General features: G+C 40.2%; 1 protein-coding gene across 1 annotated transcript in view; it reads left to right on the top strand.

Moving 5' to 3' along the window:
• COL4A1 (collagen type IV alpha 1 chain) overlaps positions 1 to 21,540 on the top strand; it is an 85,018-nt gene extending 63,478 nt beyond the window's left edge. Inside the window, exons 44-52 of the mRNA XM_018083943.1 lie at positions 2,166 to 2,238; positions 2,941 to 3,012; positions 5,519 to 5,647; positions 7,060 to 7,158; positions 7,307 to 7,519; positions 9,307 to 9,484; positions 16,044 to 16,158; positions 16,799 to 16,971; positions 18,560 to 21,540. Of these exons, the coding sequence (XP_017939432.1) occupies positions 2,166 to 2,238; positions 2,941 to 3,012; positions 5,519 to 5,647; positions 7,060 to 7,158; positions 7,307 to 7,519; positions 9,307 to 9,484; positions 16,044 to 16,158; positions 16,799 to 16,971; positions 18,560 to 18,641 (1,134 nt within the window). The 3' untranslated portion in view covers positions 18,642 to 21,540. The remainder of the gene's footprint in view (positions 1 to 2,165; positions 2,239 to 2,940; positions 3,013 to 5,518; positions 5,648 to 7,059; positions 7,159 to 7,306; positions 7,520 to 9,306; positions 9,485 to 16,043; positions 16,159 to 16,798; positions 16,972 to 18,559) is intronic.
• The last annotated feature ends 524 nt before the right edge of the window (positions 21,541 to 22,064 follow it).

Genomic DNA, 22,064 nt, shown 5'->3' with positions numbered 1-22,064 from the left:
CAGGAATTAGGTCCTGATATGAAAATCAAGTCTTTAAAGGTCCACATTATCCTTGATAATGCAAAGATCTACTGCATCTTTTTCTGCATCCAGGAGTCACTTCACAGAGACATTTGCATCAGTGTCCAGACCTTTTTATATTTCATACCATATTGTAGCATACAATACCAGCTTTGAAGGTAGTAAATTCCAAAATAACATTCCAGTGTATTTTCTCTTGTTTAAGAATTTGCAGTACTTCTGCAGAAAGCTAACATTTTATGCCCTAGGAAATTGTAAAGCTTTTCACAGGTTGATATTCAGTCCAAGACTGTTGGTTTATCAGGAATGGGAAGTGCCTAAGGATTTTGATTCCATGCCTTCAGTCAGAAGAAAATGTTTTACTATACTTGAGCCACAATGCATAATAGCAGGTTGTTAACTCGGTGTGAAATGCTGCAGTGAGAATGATATTAAATATTTAACTTCCTCTGGTGATACATACTAAGATGAGTTTCTAATGTCTTCATCTTCCCCAGTGTGACAGGCTCCTGCACTGATTACAGCTCAATTGCTCACACAGGTCTCCAGTAGCCTGTATCAGAAGAGAGATTTTGTTACTATATGGGTGACACAGCCTGTCCAAAAATCCTATTCAAAAGAAGTGACTGCAGAAGTTAGACTGTGAAATGCAAATCCCACGACTTTTTTCTCTTTGTTTTAATGTTGAAATGAGAGAAGAAACATTTTCATCATTTTCACAAACTGAAATAGTTTTGTTCTGTTTGGAACACATCCAAAAATTTTGTTTGCCAAGCTATATCTGATGAGGAAAAAAAAAATTTAAGAAATGCATACTATTGTGGAAAAAGTATTTTGATGGAAAATTTCCAATAAATTCCTCTTATAAATCCATTTTATAATTATAAGGTAAAACAATTTTTTTAAAAACCCCTCTTTTAGTATGATTGACTCATGACTGAGTGAATGTTAACTCTCCTGTTGATACAAAGAGATGGCCATTTCTTTAAACAATCCTGCATACTGTGACTGAAGGAAACCAGGGAATCTTTCTTCATTCGTGCAACCCTTAGCACTCTATTGAGGGTAGCATTTCTTTTATTTAACTTTGGGAGCGTTGACACCCATTTTTGAACTAGTCATCTCTTCTCCCTTTATAGTCAGTGGAAAGAATCAGACATTTGTAGGGAACCATTCTTCTCACCTTAATATCAGCATCTAACCTGCATTAAATGAAAAGTCGCTCCTGTGTGCCTATTCTATTGCTCTGCAAGTATGATAAGATGCATCCTGGTATTGGTATTATTTTTCACTAAACATTCAATTCACATCTCCAGTCTCTGATTGGTAGATTACTTAGCAAAGGGATTTTATTTTTTCCTCTGCCCGTGTTCCACATTTTATTATATAGTAGACTATCACTACCATATTACTTCAGCCAGGGAGAAACTCTAAGCTGTATTTACAAGGTTTTTGCAGATGATCTGCAACGGACAAAAAAAGAGAAGGAAATTAGCAGTCATTTGAATAACTATTTACAGTGTCTTTTGAAATATGGGCTTGATTTTCCCTGAAGTGAGGCTACAGGGAAGTTGTTACCGTTAATTTCAGGGGAACAGCTTAGGATGGAGGAGTTCACATTGTGTTTGAAGTGTTTTAAGTTCTTGAATATTTTAGGCCTGTTGAAAAGTAAAAATCTTCAGAGGATTGTAAGTTGTTGAGCACATTTAATTTCACTCCATGTGTGAATGTAGAAGTTTTCAAGTCTGCTGTGGTCTAGAATTACCCCATTTAATTATCTAAATAGCAGCTGTCTGCTGGGACTGCACTGAAATTAGTGTTTGCTGAGATTTGTGTTTACTGATATCTTTCATAAGAATATGGTCTATGGTTGAGAACCTTTTTATTAGCTATGCTGCTAGTGGGACCTTATTCTGATCTGGTATCTTTGTAAGACAAAAGGTAGTTTAGTAAGAACAAGGTGTCACACTTGTTCCTTTAGGAGAGGCATCTCATCTAAACATGGGAGAGAATAACCATTCCTTAAACTTAACATTTTCTTCATGTTATGGTTTTTTTCATAGGTTTCCAAAAATAGACAGCCTATTTGAGAGTCATATCATAATAGTGTAGGATAACTATGCTTCACATTTTCTTTTATGCAGGGTAGTCCTGGTTTACCAGGAGATATTGGTCCAAAGGGTGATCTTGGACCTCCAGGAGTTCCAGGTGTTCCAGGTGAGAAGAAAACTTACCATACTCCTAAAAAGTATGCAAAAATGTTTCTTTCATATACTTCCTCTCTCAAAAGAGATGCTCAAAGAATGTTGACTCTCTGTTACAAAGTACTGAAACAGGACATTGAAAACTGCATCAGAAAGCATACAAGAACTTTGAGATTTTTCTCAAGGTTTTTTGCCTTTTGCTTGTTCTTGCTTTGCAAATTTTAAATGTGCACTTCCTTTAAAAGCAGATGTAAAATCAATTGTTAGATATTACTAGTCAAGAATCTTCAGGATTTTCTTGAGAATTGAATAGGCAAATGTTATAGCTATATATGAGGAAACATGGGCTCAGAATGTCTCATTTGTTGATTATATTGCTGCTACTGTCACCATCATATGCATGATTACACCATGTGTATAAAAAATAATTAATAGAAAAAACATAATGCTTATAATTTATAGAAGTTTATTATTAAAATAAGAGAATTTTGAAGAAAAGTAAGAGAAAAAGTAAGAGAAATTTGGTTTCAGTCATAATTTCATTGGTGACTTACTGCAGTTGTTTTTACTGTGTTCCCGCAAACAGTTAAAAAGTACTAGTGCAAATAAGGTCACATCCTTTACAGGATCATGGGACCATACATGATTATTTTGCACATATCCTTCCAAATCAAGAAATTACTGAATTTTCATGTAAATATTACTTTTACTTCAGGTCCAAAAGGATCTCCTGGCTTCCCAGGCCTTAAGGGTGAGAGAGGTGACCAAGGTCTTCCTGGATCTAAAGGTATAATATAAAAACTTGCTCTTTATTCCCAGATGTTGTTGGCAAAATTGTTATTTGTGATGATTCAGTTGATATCTCCTTCATCCTTTTATTCTGTGTAAAAAGATAGAATATGAAAACAGATATCATGGTATCAGCATCTGAATAATCAGATTAGATTTAAATATTGGTTAGAGAGTGAATGTATTTATCTCCTGCTCTGAAAAATGAATACTGATGTATTGTCATTATTAGAATCTTTAAATAATATCCTAGAACCATAGATTCTTAGAATGATTTGTGTTAGAGGGGGCTTTAAAGATCATCTAATTCCAATCCATCTGCCTTGGGAGGGGACATCTTTCACTAGACCAACTTGCTCAGAGCCCCATCCAACCTGGCCTTAAATGCTTCCAGGGATAGAACATCTGTAGCTTCTCTGGGCAACCTGTTCCAGTGCCTCACCACCCTCAAAATAAAAAAATGTCCTCCTTAAGTCCAATCTAAATTTACACTCTTTCTGTTTTAAACTGTTGCCTCTTGTGCTGTCACTCCTGACCCTGGTAAAAAAACTCTCTCAGTCTTTCTTATAAGCCCCTTTTAGATACTGAAAGGCCACAGTGAGGTCTTCCTGGGGCCTTCTCTTCTCCAGGCTGAACAAGCCCAACTCTTTCAACCTGTCTTCGTAGATCTGTTCCACCCCTCTGATCATTTTCATGGCCTTCCTCTGGACCTACTCTAAGAGGTAAATGCCTTTCTTGTACAGGGGACCCCAGAGCTACATATAGTACTTCAGGTGGGGTCTTACAAGAACAGAGCAGAGGGGTAGAATTACCTCCCTGGACTGGCTAGCTACACTTCTTTTCATGTAGCCCAGAACCGAATTGGCTTTCTGGGCTGCAAGTGAACATTGCCGGCTCGTGTCCAATTTTTCATCTACCTCTGTTCTCAACTCCTTCTCTGCAGCGCTGCTTTCCATCCATTCATTCCTCAGTCTGTACTGATATTGGGGATTGCCCCAACCCATGTGTAGGACCTTGCACTTGACCTTGTTGAACTTCATGAGGTTCCCATTGGCCCACTTGTCAATACTGTCAAGGTCCCTCTGGATGGCATCCCTTCCCTCCAGCATATTGACAGGAGCACTCTCTGCTGGGTTAGAAACTGGCTGGAGGGCCGGGCCCAGAGGGTGGTAGTGAATGGTGTTGCATCCAGTTGGCCATTGATCACTAGTGGTGTCCCCCAGGGATCAGTGTTGGGCCTGGTTCTATTTAATATCTTTATTGATGATTTAGATGAGAGGATTGAGTATACCATTAGCAAATTTTCAGATGACACTAAGTTGGGGGGGACTGTCAATCAGCTGGAAGGCAGGAGGGCTCTGCAGAGGGACCTGGATAGGCTGGAGAGTAGGGCTGATTCCAATGGGATGAAGTTCAACAAGGCCAGGTACCGGGTCCTGCACTTTGGCCACAACAACCCCCTGCAGCACTACAGGCTGGGGACAGAGTGGCTGGAGAGCAGCCAGACAGAGAGGGACCTGGGAGTTTGGATTGACAGGAAGCTGAACATGAGCCAGCAGTGTGCCCAGGTGGCCAAGAAGGCCAATGGCATCCTGGCCTGGATCAGGAACAGTGTGGCCAGCAGGACCAGGGAAGTGATTCTTCCCCTGTACTCAGTACTCAGTGCTGGTGAGGCCACACCTGGAGTAGTGTTCGGTTCTGGTCCCCTCAGTTCAGGAAGGATATTGAGGTGCTGGAGCAGGTCCAGAGAAGAGCAACAAGGCTGGTGAAGGGACAGGAGCACAAGTCCTATGAGGAGAGGCTGAGGGAGCTGGGGTTGTTCAGCCTGGAGAAGAGAAGGCTCAGGGGAGACCTCATCACTCTACAACTCCTTGACTGGATGTTGTAGCCAGGTGGGGGTTGGTCTCTTCTCCCAGGTCTTAAGCTGTGCCAGGGGAAGTTTAGGTTAGATATTAGAAAGAAGTTCTTTACAGGAGGGTAATCAGGCATTGGAATGGACTGCCCAGGGAGATGGTGGATTCTCTGTCCCTGGAGGTTTTTAAGATAAGACTGGATGTGGCACTTAGTGCTATGGTCTAGTAACCATGGTGGTGTTGAATCAAGGGTTGGGCTTAATGATCTCGGAGGTCCCTTCCAACCCAACTGATTGTATGATTCTATAATTCTATGGCTACATGGCTCAGTTTCATGCCATTTACAAACTGCTGGGAAAACTCCATGCAACCTAAGGTCTGGAAAGCTATTTCAGTCCGTGGGAGGTCTATTTGGCTGGAGATACCAGCATAGATAGGCTTCTGTTTGGGAAGCCTTGCAGTTTAATTCACAAACAAAGTCTAGAACAGACTGATATCTTGTAGCTATAGGTTCTAGTCTTTGACTACATAAATGGCAATACAAGGTAACATTGTTTTGAGGTGTTGTTGTTTTGTTGTTGTTGTTTTGGTTTGGTTTGGTTTATTGTACAATATTTAATACATGCTGATTTCCTCTGTTAACTTCCACAGGTTTACAAGGCCCACCAGGCCCACCTGGTCCTTTTCAGCTTGTTAAAGGGGATCCTGGTTTGCCTGGCCCTGTAGGACCAGTTGGTCTCAAAGGATTCCCAGGACTTCCAGGTCCCAAAGGACAGCAAGGTGAGAGTTTCTAACTTGCCAGTAGATATACATTTTAAGTAATGTAAAAATAGACCAGTGATAGGCTAGACATTAGAAGATTTTTTGTATAATATTGTCCAGCTTTTTGTAAGCCCCTTAAATTGCGTCAGTGATGAGGAAGAGTGTCCTTTTTGAAGCTCATCCAGAACAGATGCCTTCCTAGTTATTTTTTTATAGGCTCTCACTCTGCAGCCATCACATCAGTATCTGGGATTAGCAGTGAGCAGACGGACTTGCAATGCTCTGTTCAGCTTTTCCCCAGAATGTATTTGTTAGGCTATCTTCTGTCTTTAGTGTTGAATTCAAACTTAATTACTGTGTGTCTCTGAGAGAAGACAAGTGTGAGGAAACACACTTGATTCTGGAGTGGAAAGTGCTTCCTGAGGAAACTTGTTCCATGGTCCTAGATTTCTTATTTTAGTGCAGACATTGCAATTTTTATAAAGAGTAGGTGAAATGCAAAGATTAAACACATTAGAAAATAAGAGAATGGAGCAAAGGGTAAGACAAATGAAATGCTGGCACAAGGGCACATATCCTCCAGAATGACAGGTCATAAAGAGTGGGAGCTCAGAAGTGTTAAAATTCTAAGGGAAAGCTTTTTTCCTGATTGATTTATGATAAGATGATGGGGAATTACAGTGGAATATAATAAATATCTTCTTTCTAATTAATATAGTAGATATGAAAGTTTGCTTTTGAAGGTGGGGTTACAACTCTGCAACTACTGTCCTTTAGGAGACAGCTATAGAATAATATCAGTGATTGAACACAGCAGGGGTTTGCTTGTATGGGATCTGTCGGTATTTGCTAGTAGTCAATTCAATACATAAACACAATATTATTTTTTGAGTGATCAGGTAGAGGACAGCTGTGAGTATCTAAAGCTTCTGATGGGTTGCAGAAATGTTGCTGTGGTGATGATAGTGAAGCCAGAATTTTTCCTGAAGTCAGAATTACTGAGTTAATGTAGGACTCAAAGCATCCCTAAAAATCGATAGAGGGCAAGTATATGTGTCTGAAAACCTGTTTGGAAAAAACTAAGAGGATACCAATTTTCCCATTCTTCATGACCCTACTTTCTTATGGCCTGTTTTTGATTGAGTCATATGATAAGCAGAAAGAGAAGAGATTGTTGCCATTCCTTTTCATATTCCAGGTAAATACCAGTCATTTTAGAAGCACACCTTCTCCTTACTTCTCTGTTCTTCTCCACTATAATCACTTTGCCTGCAGTAACCCTCTTATGTGATCTAGATATTGAACCAAATGTACTTGAATCTTCAAGTTTATGCTGACATGTACCTGTGCTGTACTGTATTAAAAGGAAAAACATCAGAACTAACATGAAATCGTATCCAGTAATAATTATTCCTTTTTTTCTTCAACAGGAGTGACAGGACCTTCAGGTGTACCTGGACCACCTGGTAGTCCAGGGTTTGATGGTCAGCCTGGGCAAAAAGGAGAAATTGGTCCTTACGGTCCCCCAGGTAAGCCCAGGAGTTCTTCGAAGACTTGATTTCTTAATAGAAAAATAATATATGGTATTAGATGTGAATATATCTAACTTCACTTCTTTAGTTATGTAGGAAGAGTGCTGCTGTCTGTAGAAATATAAGGAGACTCTCTGTATTGTAGGGCCCAGAGGATTTCCTGGTCCACCAGGCCCCGATGGCTTGCCTGGGGCTATGGGCCCACCAGGTGCACCATCTGTTGCTCATGGTTTCCTTGTTACCAGACACAGTCAAACCACTGAAGAACCATCATGTCCATTTGGAACAAGGCTGATTTATCATGGCTACTCCTTGCTTTATGTGCAAGGCAATGAAAGAGCACATGGCCAAGATCTGGGTAAGTAGAGACCAAATTAGAATTCAATTAGAATTCATTACAAACCAAATGTTTCTTTCATTTGTAGAACTGTCTTGAGCAAATCTATGTAATTACTCTTGGCTAGATGGTGCTTTATTATGCCTTCTAGTTTGGTACAAGAAATGGTTTGGTGTATATTGGAAACAGTGTCAGTTTATTTAAGAAAGTCTTTATCAAAGTCTTTGACGTGGTCATCCCTGGTATCTTTTGAAGTCAAATTAGTGAGATATGGGCTACCTAAGTAGATAAGGTGAGTGGAAAATCAGTGGGTCCATCATGTTCAGGTGAGCAGATGTACAAAGTCCGAGTAGTGGTTGTTAATTAGTGATGTCCCTCAGGAACTAGTACTGGGCCAATGTCTAATGAATTTGTTAATAACTTGGGTGGTGGGATAGAACACACTCTCTTACCTGTTTGTTGGTAATGCCAGATTGGGAGGAATGGTTGATCCCCCATTGGGCACAGATGCCTTTCAGAGAGATCTGGCCAAAGTAGAGAAAAGGGCTGAGCCTCAAGTTGTTCAATAAAGGCAAATGCAAAGTGGTGCACCTAGAATGAAATAACCTAGTGCAACAGAACAGACTGGGGACTGTCTGCTACTTCCAGTAGTAGCAGTACAGATTTCTGAAGAGCCGCTTTGCAGAAAAAGACCTGGGAGCCCTGGTGAGCACTGAACATGATTTAGCAGTGTGCCCTTGCCCTTTCCCCACTGCTCAACCTACTGGACTACACTGGCAAAAAATGCAGATGGAGAGAAGTGATTCTTTTCCTCTCTTTGGCTGTTGTGAGGCACAGCCAGCCCAGACTTGGGCATTGCAGAACAAGGAAGATATTGATATACCACAGTGAATACAACAGCTAGCTACTGAAATGGCTGGTTGGATCTGGTCAATCTGATGGAACTGGGTTTGCTCAGCCTTAACAGGTGTTTGGGGGAAGGCCTTTATTGCAATTTACAATTGTCTACAGGGCCCCCCAGAGGGGCCCAGTGACAAAAGAAGCAATGGACACAGGTATGAGATACATTCCAGTGAAACATAAATAAAAGCTTTTTTGGCATGCTGATGGTCAGCCATTGGAACAGGACCTCAGAGAAGTTGTTGAATCTCTGTCTTTGGACATACTCAAAACTCAGCTGACTCTGGACCCAATGAACCTGATGTAGGTATGGCCAGTCTTCGTGAGCGAAGATTTGGAAAAGGTCATTACCCTTCGAGCCTGCGCAGTGGATTTTTTAGGTGAGACACAGTGTGCGCTGAACTGAGCCCACCCTTTAATCCTAAGGTTCATCTACTGGGGCCAAGCAAGCTTGGATAGTGGCAGCGAGGTCCTCAGGACGCAGGTTTGTTTAGAGTGACCTTCTCTTAGATGGATGGCCTTACAGGGCTGACGAGCTCCATCTGCCCGGGGGAGTTTCCCTGACCAGGAATCGAACCCAGGCCGCCATGGCGAGAGTGCTGCATCCTAACCACTAGACCACCACGGGTCCCCGAACCTGATGTAAATGGTAGGGGATTAGGATAGGCTTCTAGAGATCTATTCCAACCTAATGTATTCCGTAATTCTACAGGCAAGACTGGACTACTCTTTGCCTTGCCCTATTCCTTCCTCATGGAGCTAAGAGAAGTCACTTCCTCTGAGAGAACTGGGCCCTCCAGAGCAAGTGTCCTCTGCTTTTTTTAGCTGCTCCTGGAATTAATTGTTTGGCAGTTGGCAATGGTTTGACAAAACTGTGTTAACAAGTAACCTTTCACTTAACATTGCAGGCACAGCAGGAAGCTGTCTTCGTAAATTCAGTACCATGCCTTTCTTATTCTGCAATATCAACAACGTTTGTAATTTTGCATCAAGAAATGACTATTCCTACTGGCTGTCCACTCCTGAACCCATGCCAATGAATATGGCTCCTATCACTGGTGATAATATCAGACCATTCATCAGCAGGTAAGATTTCAATTTACTGTATTTATAAAGTGAAGAGGCCTGTGAAAATAGCATAGGGTACTTTATTTTTCTGGAAAAGGCTTTTAATCTGTATATTTTTATTTACTGCCTTTAAATTTAAAATTTGAGTTCCTTTGATGAAATGTTTCAAAATGTGCATGTTTTCAGTTTAGACTTTGATCAAAAATAAATCCATTTCAGGTGAAACCTAAATAAATAGAGTAGTCGATTTTGAGTATAATTGATATGAAAAGATTTACTTAGAAATGTTGTCTTTCAAAAGCTATGATGTACTTTGAAGGAGGACCGGCCCTGGAATGTGGGCACGTGGTGGCATGGCCCCGGCCGGCCCCAGGTGCAGGCGCATGGCGCAGCCCGGCCCCGGGCACTGGGGCCCGGCCTTGGGCATGGAAAGGAGCGAGAGAAGGGGAGCTTCGCCGGCACGGACTGTGCCCTCATGGGAGATGAGAGGGGGAGCTCCGGAACACACAGAGGAGACGGACAACTCTAAACCTGGGCAGATGGAGCTCAATTAGCTCTGTAAAGCCATCCATCTAAGAGAAGGTCACTCTAATTAAACCTACATCCTGAGGACCTCACTGCCACCATCCAAGTTCGCTCGGCCCTGGCAGATGAACCTTAGGATTAAAGGGTGGGTTCAGTTCTATGCATGCTGCGTCTCACCTAAAAAATCCACTGCGCAGGCTCGAAAGCCTTACCCACATCTGCAAAGCCCTGTAGCGTCATCTTCTACAAATGCAGTCACACAGAGATCAAAAGACAAAGGCATATACAGCTGCCTCCAAAGGTGTACCCAAATTAACTCTAGCATGCTGGAACATCAGAACCATGCTCAATTCTGCAGATAGCGGACGTCCTGAGCGTCGTTCTGCCCTAATTGCCCATGAACTGTCACATCTCAACGTCAACATTGCTGCTTTCAGCGAAGTTCACCTTCACGAGAAAGGCAGCCTCAGAGAACATGGTGCCGATTACACACTCTTTTGGTCAGGTAAGCCCAGAACCGAAAAGCATCTCTCAGGATTCGACTTCATGATCAAAAACTCTGTTGTTCCTAAACTCGAAAATCTGCCAACAGGTCACTCTGACCGCATTATCTCCCTATGCCTTCCACTTCACAACAACCAACACGTCGTCCTCTTTAGTATATATGCCCCAACTCTCCAAGCTGACCCTGCTGAAAAAGATAAATTTTACGCTGACCTGCACCGCCTTATCCAAAAGGTTCCTGCAGATGATAAGATCATTATCCTTGGTGATTTCAACGCCAGAGTAGGAAAGAATTTTGAAGCCTGGAAAGGAATATTAGGCAAGCATGGTGTTGGAAGCTACAATGATAACGGTTGACTTCTGCTAGAATTCTGTGCGGAGCAACAGCTCACCATCACTAATACTATCTTCCAGCAGAAAAATAGTCTGAAGACAACATGGATGCACCCCAGATCTAAGCATTGGCACCTCACTGATTATGTCTTGGTGCGACGGAGAGATGTCCGCGATGTCCTCCATACCCGCGTGATGCCCAGTGCAGAGTGTCAAACAGACTATCGTCTGGTGCGCTGTAAACTTAACCTCAATCTTAAATTCAAACCTAAAGGGGGCAGTATCCCAAGGAGGAGACTCCAAGTTAACAATCTCCAGTCAGCCACAGTGAGAGACAGATTCCAGGCCAATCTTCAAACCAGGCTCGATAACCATTCCACAGAATCTACAGATACCTCTCCTGTAACACTTTGGCACCACATTAAAAACACCATCCTCCAGTCCTCTTAAGAATCCTTAGGGTTCTCCCTCAATAAGAACAAGGACTGGTTTGATGAAAACAATCAAGAGATCCAGGAACTGTTGAGGAAGAAGAGAACTGCTCACCAAGCACACCTTGCACTGCCATCCTGTCACGTAAGAAAAACAGCCTTTCACCTTACATGCAGCAAGCTCCAACAGAAACTCCATGACATCCAGAACAAGTGGCGGATCAGTCTAGCTGAAAAAACACAATTATGCGCAGACACAGGTGATCACAGAGGATTCTATGAAACCTTGAAAACAGCATACAGGCCTACATACCAAACCCAAAGTCCTCTACTCAGCGCTGATGGTCAAACACTTCTGACAGATTAAAACCTCCATTCTGAATCAATGGTCTGAACACTTTCAGACTCTTTTCAGTACCAGCTGTGTAGTCCAAGACTCAGCTATTCAATCCATCACACAACAACAGGTGAAGTACGAATTAGATACTGCCCCCACTTTAGGAGAAACCCTCAAGGCCATACAGCAGGTGAAAATCGGCAAGGCAGCTGGGGTTGATGGAATTCCACCCGAAGCCTGGAAACGTGGGGGCCTTGCACTCCATACCAAATTTCATGAGTTTGTGGTGCACTGTTGGGAACTAGGTGAACTACCATCAGACCTTCGTGATGCAGTCATCATCACCCTATATAAGAAGAAAGGAGTTAAATCAGACTGTTCAAATTACCGTGGTATTACTCTGCTCTCCATTGCTGGCAAAATCCTGGCAAGAATACTTCTGAACAGACTAATACCTGCCACAGCAGAAGGAGTTCTACCTGAAAGTCAGTGTGGTTTCAGAGCCAACAGGAGTACCACAGACATGGTATTTGTTCTCAGACAACTGCAAGAGAAGTGTAGGGAACAGAACAAAGGTCTCTATGTAACCTTTGTCGACCTCACCAAGGCTTTCGATACTGTGAGCAGAAAAGGTCTGTGGCAGATTTTGAAACGCTTAGGTTGTCCCCCTAAGTTCCTTAAAATGATCATCTCACTCCATGAGGATCAACACGGCCAAGTCAGATATGGCAATGCACTTTCTGAGCCCTTTCTAATTACCAGTGGTGTGAAACAAGGCTGCGTTCTCGCACCAAGCCTATTCACAGTCTTTTTTAGCATGATACTCCAAAGGGCCACGGCAGACCTTGATGATCAGGACAGTATCTACATTTGATACCACACTGATGGAAGCCTTTTCAACCTAAGGCGACTGAAGGTCCACACCAAGACCATAAACCATCTTGTCCGGGAGCTGCTCTATGCTGATGGTGCCGCCCTTGTCACCCACATAGAAGCAGCTCTGCAGCGTTTAACATCCTGCTTCACAGACGCTGCTGAGCTCTTTGGGCTGGAAGTCAGCTTAAAGAAGGCAGAAGTTCTCTATCAACCTGCACCTCAGGAAGTCTCTCATCACCCCCATATCACCATTAGTGAATCAGTGCTCAAATCAGTCCAACAGTTTAATTACCTAGGTAGCCTCATCTTCTTGGATGGTAAGATTGACAGAGAGATAGACAACAGGTTAGCAAAGGCATACAGTGCCTTTGGAAAGCTTCATAAAAGAGTTTGGCGAAATAAACACCTGAAGAAAAGCACAAAGATCAGTGTTTACAGAGCCATTGTGCTGTCTACTCTCTTATATGGATCTGAATCATGGGTCATCTACCGCCACCACCTGCGACTCCTAGAACGCTTCCATCAACGCTGCCTCCGTACAATCCTAAACATCCACTGGTCAGGTTATGTGACCAATATATCTGTTCTAGAACAAGCAGCAGTCACAAGTATAGAGGCCATGTTGCTGAGAACACAGCTGCATTGGGCAGGGCACGTCTCCAGGATGAAGGACCACCACCTCCCTAAGATCTTGCTTTATGGTGAACTTGCCACCGGCTGCCGCAAGAGAGGAACCCCAAAGAAAAGATACAAGGACTCCCTGAAACAACATCTCAGCCTTGGCCATATTGACTGCCATAACTGGTCTACTCTGGCCTCCAATTGGGAGGTCTGGAGACACACTATAATGCTGCTGATGCGTTTGAGAAAGCATACAGGATCACCCTTGAGGAGAAAAGACAACGCAGAAAGACTTGTGCCTTGCAGATATTCCACCTAAGGAGTCTTTCTGCTATGCCTTTTGCAACCGGATGTGCCTGTCTCGTATTGGCCTTTTTAATCACCAGCGTGCTTGTAACAGATGTGGGTAGAGCCCTCCTCAAATCTTCGTTCACGAAGCCTGGCCATGATGACTTTGAAGGAGAAAAATTTTTGCATTTATTCACAATTCTTGTCCAAAGCGCTTCTGTTTTTTTGACTAGCCATAGCTAGAAGCTTTTTAGGGCTCAGTTTCCTTTTGTTTGAAAATGGTAGCATTATTTATCATACAGTAGACTGCCAGGCTTCTTCCATTGTTTTGGACATTCTACTTGAACACAGCCATTATTGTCTGAATTAGAGGAAACAATTGCAAAATCAGTCATCTATTTTTTAATAATTCCAGATTCTCAACTAGCATAAAGAGTGGCACTCATATCGGGCATATCTGTTCTGCATCAATCCAACATGTTGAACTTCTGGTCCATTTTAAATTTTAAGGCTACTAGTAAAAACTCTCTTGGCCTCATATGTCCAATGCTGAAGGCAGAGTTGTAAGCAAAAGTGTAGTAAACTGTACTACTGTTGTTAGATGTGGATCTGACAATGGAATCTCCAACGTACAGCTTAAGTGATAATCATTAGATATAGGCATTACTATAATTCCTATCATTGCTTCTAATCTGTAGCAGCTCTTGCTGATCCCTCTTCCAGTCATGTATAGTGAATGGGAGTGGAGATTCCTGGTAATGTTTTCTCAGGTCTGTATATACCATCCAAGAGAAAAGACAATCTAAATCCTCAGTGGGTTGTAGTCTTGATATCTTGGTATGTTCAAAAAACTATATGGCTCTACTGCAAAACACTTGATAGTTATTTTGCACAGTGGAATTCATCTTGTGTCTGCAGTTGTACTCTGCACTCTTATTTTCGGTTTAGTGCAAAAGAATTTAGTGTGTCTTGAAAATGAGTGGCAGATTGAGGACAAGATTCTCAAGAGAGCCTATAGCTTTTGTTGGTACATTTTCAGTTGTTAATTTTTTATGAATGGAAGGGGCTTGAATTTTAAAAAAAATTAAGTGACCAACTTCTTAAATTCATGTGCCTTTTAATGCCATGCCATATTACGCACCCAAAATAGCCTTTAACAATCACTTTTGAAACTCTTGCTCAAGGAGGTACCCACCAATGTTTTGTCTTATCTTATGCCTGTAGAGTAGCTTTTGTACCTTAAAAATGTGTATGTGTGTATATATGTGTATGTGTGTGTATATTTGTTTTTCTCCTTTTAGCCATAGCAGCGAGTGGGATATTGTAATACACCTTTTGAAAAAAAACCAGCAAAGAACTCGAAAGACTCTTCTTTCAATTAATTTTATTAGTTGAGGCTTTGTAAGCAACAAGTTTCCCACTCCTGAATTTGAAAATGTATAGAAGTGTCACTTGCTGCCTTGGGTCATGGGACTTCTTTTCATGTAAGGCCTTCTACTGAAATACCAGAAATCTCTTGAAGCAAAGCAGAGCTCCAAGAATAGAGGCAGCTTTACATTCCTTCTTTAAAGTTACTCTTTCATTGATGTGTTTCTTAAAATAACTGTCTTGCTTCTGCACTAAAGATGAAGGCAGTAGGTATGAAAGCAGTTATCATAAGGCAGAAATAGAAGGCTTTCATTCTGAATTCTCTGAACTTTCCAGAACCCGACTTAATCCATTTTGCACTTGATTTCATTGCTCTGATAACAGGAATTAGACTGTTTAGTTTTGAATGATTTTCATAGTTGCTACTACAATAGCCAGCTGAGGAGTTGTACAAGAAAAAAATGGATTATATCTACCAAATTCCTTGTTACTAGCCTGCATATTAAAATTTCTAGTCCAACTCATATTTTTTTATGATTCTCCTGTGACGGCATGATTGATGACTGGATTATTCACTAACCTAGCAGTTCTGAGACACAGTGAATTTATCTAAAGTAAGAGAAATGGTGCTGCATGGCTTTCTGAAGAGCTGCTTTGAAGTTTGTTGTTCAAGTTACTTTGCTAGAAATCTCTTACTGAAGCTAAAGAGCACAAATGTAAATAAAAACTACTTCCAAGGAAAATGCATGGGGAAGAGTCTGCATTAGATTAGATTAGCAGTGGTTACCTTTGGAAGACATCTTCCAGAGAGACGGCTTTTTCTATGGAAGTCACTCAGAGCTGTGTGTAGGATGATGAATTGCTGTTACTCATTTCTGATTACAGTAGACCACTTTTAAGTGATACTTGCTGAGTTACAATGTTTGGCTATTTGCCTCCCGTGTTCATAACATTGACCACTCTTAGAAACTACAGTACAAATGGGACAAGGAAAGGACAAAGACATGTAAATATTTAGGTAAGAGGTCTCTTGTTCTTTGCTTGTAGGAAGGCTAATAGGAATAAGACTTAATAGTTAAACTGTCCCTAAGTAAGGGAGAAATTACAAATTAACAAAAAAAGAAAAAAAAAAAGAACCAGTTGGCTGTTTTTCTAAATGAAACCTTGTGATTTTCCTTTGGTTTTGATCATGACAACATTTTCTATTTCAAGATTGCTTAAAGAAAGTAACTTCTGAATAAAGAAGTATTAATCCTTAAGTGCATGCAGCTTATTCATATCTTGGTCTTTCTAGATGCTCTGTGTGTGAAGCTCCTGCCATGGTAATAGCCGTCCACAGTCAAACAATTCAAATACCACCGTGTCCTGAAGGCTGGAGTTCACTTTGGATTGGTTACTCCTTTGTCATGGTAAGTGCACTGGGGCATACTCTGAGCTGAGGAAAGCATTTTCCTCAGGCATTTGATCTACACTCCTGCTCTGGGAAAATTAATATCTGGCTATATCACTTCAGGCCTTACGAGGGCATTACTCCTCCACCCTTTCTGGTGATTTTAAAAAGAATTGGACCATTTTCCCAGGCAAGGCCTAGGCAAGGTCTGAGAAACAGCATGGATTCAGAGCTGTTAGCACTTTGCAGTGGGAGAGAGGCCACTGTGATGTGGGGTGGGGATTGGGTTAAGCTATTCAGATATAAGCTGTACCAGTCCTTATGCCTTTTGGGCCAAGAGCTGGCCTTGGTCTGTTGCTTACATAGAGATAGCTTGGATCCTACTGTCAGTTCTGAAGAATTTCTGTTCTTATGGCTGCCCTGAAGCTGATGTTGCTGATGTGTTGTGCTGCTGTTAAGTGAGACAACCCAGTGCCACCTCTGGAGCCCTTCAGCTCCACCTTCTTGCTTCTCCTTGAGCTGAGGAACAAAACAGCAGTTAGACACAAGAGAGGACAAGGAGAGAAGTATGAAGAAATATTTGTGCAAGAGAGTTCATAGATGTTGTAGCAGAAGAGGTGAAGTGTCCTTCTCTGATCAATGCCTTTGCATTTTTCTAGCACACCAGTGCTGGTGCAGAGGGCTCTGGCCAGGCCCTGGCGTCTCCTGGTTCCTGCCTAGAGGAGTTCCGAAGTGCTCCCTTCATTGAATGCCACGGCCGGGGCACCTGCAATTATTATGCAAATGCTTACAGCTTCTGGCTTGCCACTATAGAGAGGAATGAGATGTTCAAGTAAGTTCATGATTTATTTATCGATCTTTGAGACTCAGTCAAGCCTTGTCACTGAATAAAAGAAGTATTGTTTGAATGTAATACAGGTTCAAGTATTGGCTGTCCACTAGTCCAGTTAGTATATGTAGTTAATTATTTTCATAACAGTAAATAAAAATTAGTAGCTTTTGGGATAATGTATCATCAGTTAGTGTTCATAATGTGTCATTCGTATTTTACTTTTTGGAATAATCTAATAATGTTTGCAATTCCACTATGCTTGATTGTATTCACTAGGCAGTAACTAGGATAGGCTGACATATTGATTGAAATGAAACATTTTCCCATAGTGGATGTTAACATGTAATAGAACCACTTGAATTTAGTACAGGTATTGAACTGAGTGGAACAATTATTTACCTTTCTCTAATGTGAGAGGAAGTAGGTTTGAATAAAATACAGCTGGTGGTAGTAGGCTTTGTTCTGGTCTCCTGCACATATGTATTTTTTAACACAGTCTAATTTGCTCTATATGAATTTTATTAATATTTTAGCATAGCTTAATTGATCAGCAGACATTTCTCTGGAGTGCAGGCAAGCACTCTCTTCCACCACAGTCCTGACTGCTGCTCCTGGTACCCTTTATCTCTTTGTATCTTCTAGATCTGTGAACACTGCTTAGCCTGTCTCTGTCAGAATGAAGCAGGTTGTTTAGCCAGTTTTCACTGTTTATCAGATAATTGTCAACTCAGTAGGTAGAAAAATTGAACACCGGGACTGATTATCACTGGGATTGTGATAATCTCCTCAACCAGAAAAGCTACTGAAAACACCCATCACTGGGGTCAGCGCTGGCTCCCTAGGAAAGAGGAAAGTTGGTCAGAAGAAAATTTAGAGTCAGCACTACAGTTGTTTGTATTCATTGAGTGCTTCCCAGAGACCTCTAAACTTTTCTGGCTACAAACTATACCTTAGATTCTATAAAATAACCTCAGATCATGGAACCTACCCTACTATCATAATTCATCAATTCTCCTGAATTTCCAGTAAACTCGTAATCATTTTTAATGAAAAGCATTAGATGTAAGCACACTTTTGTCTGAAATGTTTTATTTCCAGTTGCTGGGAAATATCTTATGATAGGCTGAAGACTAAAGGCTTTGGTTTCTCTTTCTATATGACATCAAATAATTTCCTTTGCTGGTTTTTCATTTTTCTATAAAGTCCCAAGAGTTAGCAGAAACTCATGAACAGTCAAATGTCTTCAGCTTCTTTGCCCAATTTTATTTTACTACACAAATTCTACCATGTTTTCAAACTGCTGCTTTAACAGATAGTGTTTTCTGGTTAAGAAAATGTTTTGCCTCGTGACAGAACTGAATTCGAAAGTAACTGAGTGATATTTAAGACTAATCTTATGATAGATAGTTTGTGACCAAACTTGGAAGTGATTACACATTGGAGAATTTAGGAACACCTTCTTGACTCAGCACATCTTGAAGAGACACTTGGCTGCATTCAAAGTTTGTGTTGTCAGTTATACTATTGAAAACTGTCTCTTTGTATCAACAATTGTTAACGGGTGTTTTAATTTGTTTCTTTTTAATAGGAAACCGACTCCCTCAACTTTGAAAGCAGGAGATCTACGCTCAAACGTTAGCCGTTGTCAAGTCTGTATGAGAAAAACATAATGACTTTTGAATTTCAACTAATTTCACACAATATGGTGCTATTCGTTTAACAGCAATGAAGCCTAGACATATATCATATGTACCTCATTGTTGTCCAATATGAAAACAGTAAAGTGCCTTTTAGGAACTTGCATAACTAACACACACTGCTTTACTGGCCCTGTCCTTGCTAAAGAAGAAAAGAGACAACAAAGATAAGCTTCAAATGTTGACATGCCAAATGGCACTTTTGATCAAAGTATATGTATTTTTTATATAAATGCAATGCACTGATAGAATAAAAAGTCAGCATTTATCCAGAAAAAAATGCAAAGGTGCTAGGAGGTATGCAGTTCTGCCTTATACTGTTTGACCCCCCTTTCTCATTCTTGTATTATATATTTAGATTCATTTTTCTTCCCCAGATAAGTTTGTTGTTACCGTTATTTAGGTGTCTTAAAATTCCAAACTCTCGGGTATGTACTTATTGTTCCTGTACAAAGCAATACTAATGTAAAAAAGAGGTTTGGGATTACAGACTGTGGTTAAGTAGCACGTAACCATCTTTTCACAACATAGAGTGCCATCCTGCAAACCTTTGCTTCTGTTTGTAGTCTTTAGTGCTGTCAGTTTTAATGGGACTACATCTGGAAGAGATTGCCAAATTGGCTTCCCAGATAGGCAAGTGTTTCTGCTATGTTGGTACTATGCAGCTTCTTTATGCAGTAGAACAAACTTTCCTGTGGAATAAAGAATGATACAGCAATGGTCAAGAAAAAATTATATATAAATATTTTAGTAATTTATATAGATACGAACCATTAGGCAAATCAAGCTCTGAGTTTATAATTTCAAAAAAAAGCTTACAAAAGTTTTCTTCTTTTTAGTATCATGAATTAGGTGTTAAATGCCAAAATATGATGTGAAATGTTCATTTTACATAGGCCATTTCAATGCTGAAGTTGCAGAGACTGAACCCAGGTTAATAGCTATTTGTGTTTATTATAGTAAATCCTGCTTTGAGCTTATAGTCTTTATTCTGTATTTAATATTTTTCAGGGTTTTAAACACTACTCACACACTGAATGACTTGATTTTGAAAAGTATAAGGCCTTAATTTTGTTAATACTGTGCCAAAAAAATTCTTCAAAGTGGCCTCAGAAATATTTCTAAAGAATTTCTATGCAAAGATACCATTGTTTGAGCACGTTTGTGTCCAAAGATGTTTTATAGACTATTACCATGCGAATACCAAAAAATTTTTACAAATGCCAAGGCCTTTGTGTAATTTCTTACATGTGTATTTCTTAAGAAAACAAGTTTGTAATAAAACTATTTGTGTAAAAAAAAAGAAGAAAAGAAGACGTTTTTACTAATTTGTTATTATCATTAATTTACAACAATGAATTAATTTTTAATAAGCCACAAATAAATGCACAAGCTTGATGCAATCCTAGATGATTTTTGTTTTGCACATCTTTCAGATGTACAAAGCATCTTCTAAAGGGGGAAACAGGACACCGTACTGACATCTCTATTGTTACCTTGTAAGAACATATACTGTTGGATGAACCATGAGTTATGCATCTATTACTGAAATATGTTTGATGTGAAGATGTTACAAAAAATCTGCTAACTTCATCTTAGCTGATGGGTGTTAATCAAGTTATACATGTTTTTCACTCTTCCCTTGAATTTTTCATGCACAAATCAGAAATTATTTATACAGGATAAAAATTAAAATATCTCATATAATTTTTCTTGTAAGTGGGCAATGTAAATCTTGGCTCTAGTTGAAGAGGAAGTGGGCCATGCTGTCATCTTCCTTGGCAAAACAATACAATTTGTTAATATTTTGTGTTGTTTTCCAAAATTTGCGAAGAGACTGCAGCTGCTGCTGCTGTTCTGAACTCGCTTTCACTTAAAATCCTTAAAGACATTCTCTGACCAAATGGCTGAAGGCCTTTGTATAGAAATTGGCCATTTTCCTTTAGCAATAATTCTTAACTCTCATGGAAGTTTTAGCAGTTGATCATTTTATTTATGAATGACCATTCCTTATAAAAGTCCCTTACCAGCCTATAAAATACAAGAATCTGATTATGTCTGATCATCCAAAGTGCCACTTAATATTCAGAAGAAGAGAAGACTGTAAGGTGATTCCTTGTGGCATCTAGGAAAAATTAAGCAGACATTCTGTCTTTGCTAACTCAGAGGATCCAAACTGCTACTCTGACTTTGTAATCACACTCTAGAGCTTATCTCTTGGTCAGCTAGGGATTTAATTTGCTATGGTCAAATTGTCTCAGAACTGCCAGACAGCTGAGTTTATGAAGTCCTTCATGCATGTTTAAATAAGATCTGTGCATAAGAATACAATTCGTGTTGCTAATGAAGGGACTACTGTACTGTAGCTGGGTGTGTATGAATCCTCGTCTTCTCAACTGGGAAAATTTGGAAACCAGGTCCTTTCAAAATTTTCAAAAACTGGTTGAACTGTAGTTTGATGTCTTGCAGTAGTAATTAGTTATTCCATAACTTCCAGCTCATAAAATGACCTAAACCATTGTCATGATAAAGATGCTATTTCTACCGATCAGATCTTCTGAAAAAGTGTGACTGCTAAATTTTGATGCCCTGGATGAGGAAGAGCCCATGTACTACAGCAGAAGAGAAGTGTGAAATACTTCCTTTCTTTTGAAAATCTCTGAGTATTCCCATATTCAGTCATCTCTGACCAGCGTTGTGGCTACAATACAGTTCATTGTGTGAACAGGCAACTGAAAACACATTAAATCGTCTTGCATAAGCTTCATTTCAGGAGGAAGCTTTCCTAAAGAAGTACAGCTTACTTAGTTTTTGAGTGCAGTACTTGAAGAGTTACTGTCATGACCCAAATAAATAAATTTCTGAAACAGCAGGTGGTGCCCTCACTCTTTGTAGTAACATTGGGACTGACAACTTTACACTAACAAAACCACCTTGGTCTCTAATCCACTAACAGTTGGCTATATGATTATTTTCCCAAGTCTCCATCTCTATTCTGACATGTTCTTGTCACCACCAGTTTTCCTTTTGAAATAGAGATGAAGCAGTTTTCAGTTAAAAAATAATTCAGTACATACTGCAAAATAAAAATGGAATATAATGAAATTATCCAGTATATATTTTGAAACAAATTATCTCTTAGCCTGTGTGTCTTTTCTGATACATGTACATCCAATTTATAATTACATGTTTTTTCTATTTCATAGTGATAACGTCCTTGATGAAATACACTTTTTTCTATGAAACAGGACTCCTGAGAACAATATCCCCATACTAGGCTCCCAGAAAAGCGATAGTATTAAAGCCATATCTTTTCATGACTGAAATTGTAAAGCTACATGACTTTGAGAATTCCTTTCCTACCCTTCATGTTTTACAAATCTTGAATAATCTGCA

This window comes from Manacus vitellinus, unplaced genomic scaffold (assembly GCF_001715985.3).
Source record: "Manacus vitellinus isolate BGI_N305 unplaced genomic scaffold, ASM171598v3 scaffold_7_pilon, whole genome shotgun sequence".
Taxonomy (NCBI): Eukaryota; Metazoa; Chordata; class Aves; order Passeriformes; family Pipridae; genus Manacus; species Manacus vitellinus.
The sequence above is the reverse complement of the archived record's forward strand: the minus strand, read 5'-3'. Positions and strand labels throughout refer to the sequence as shown.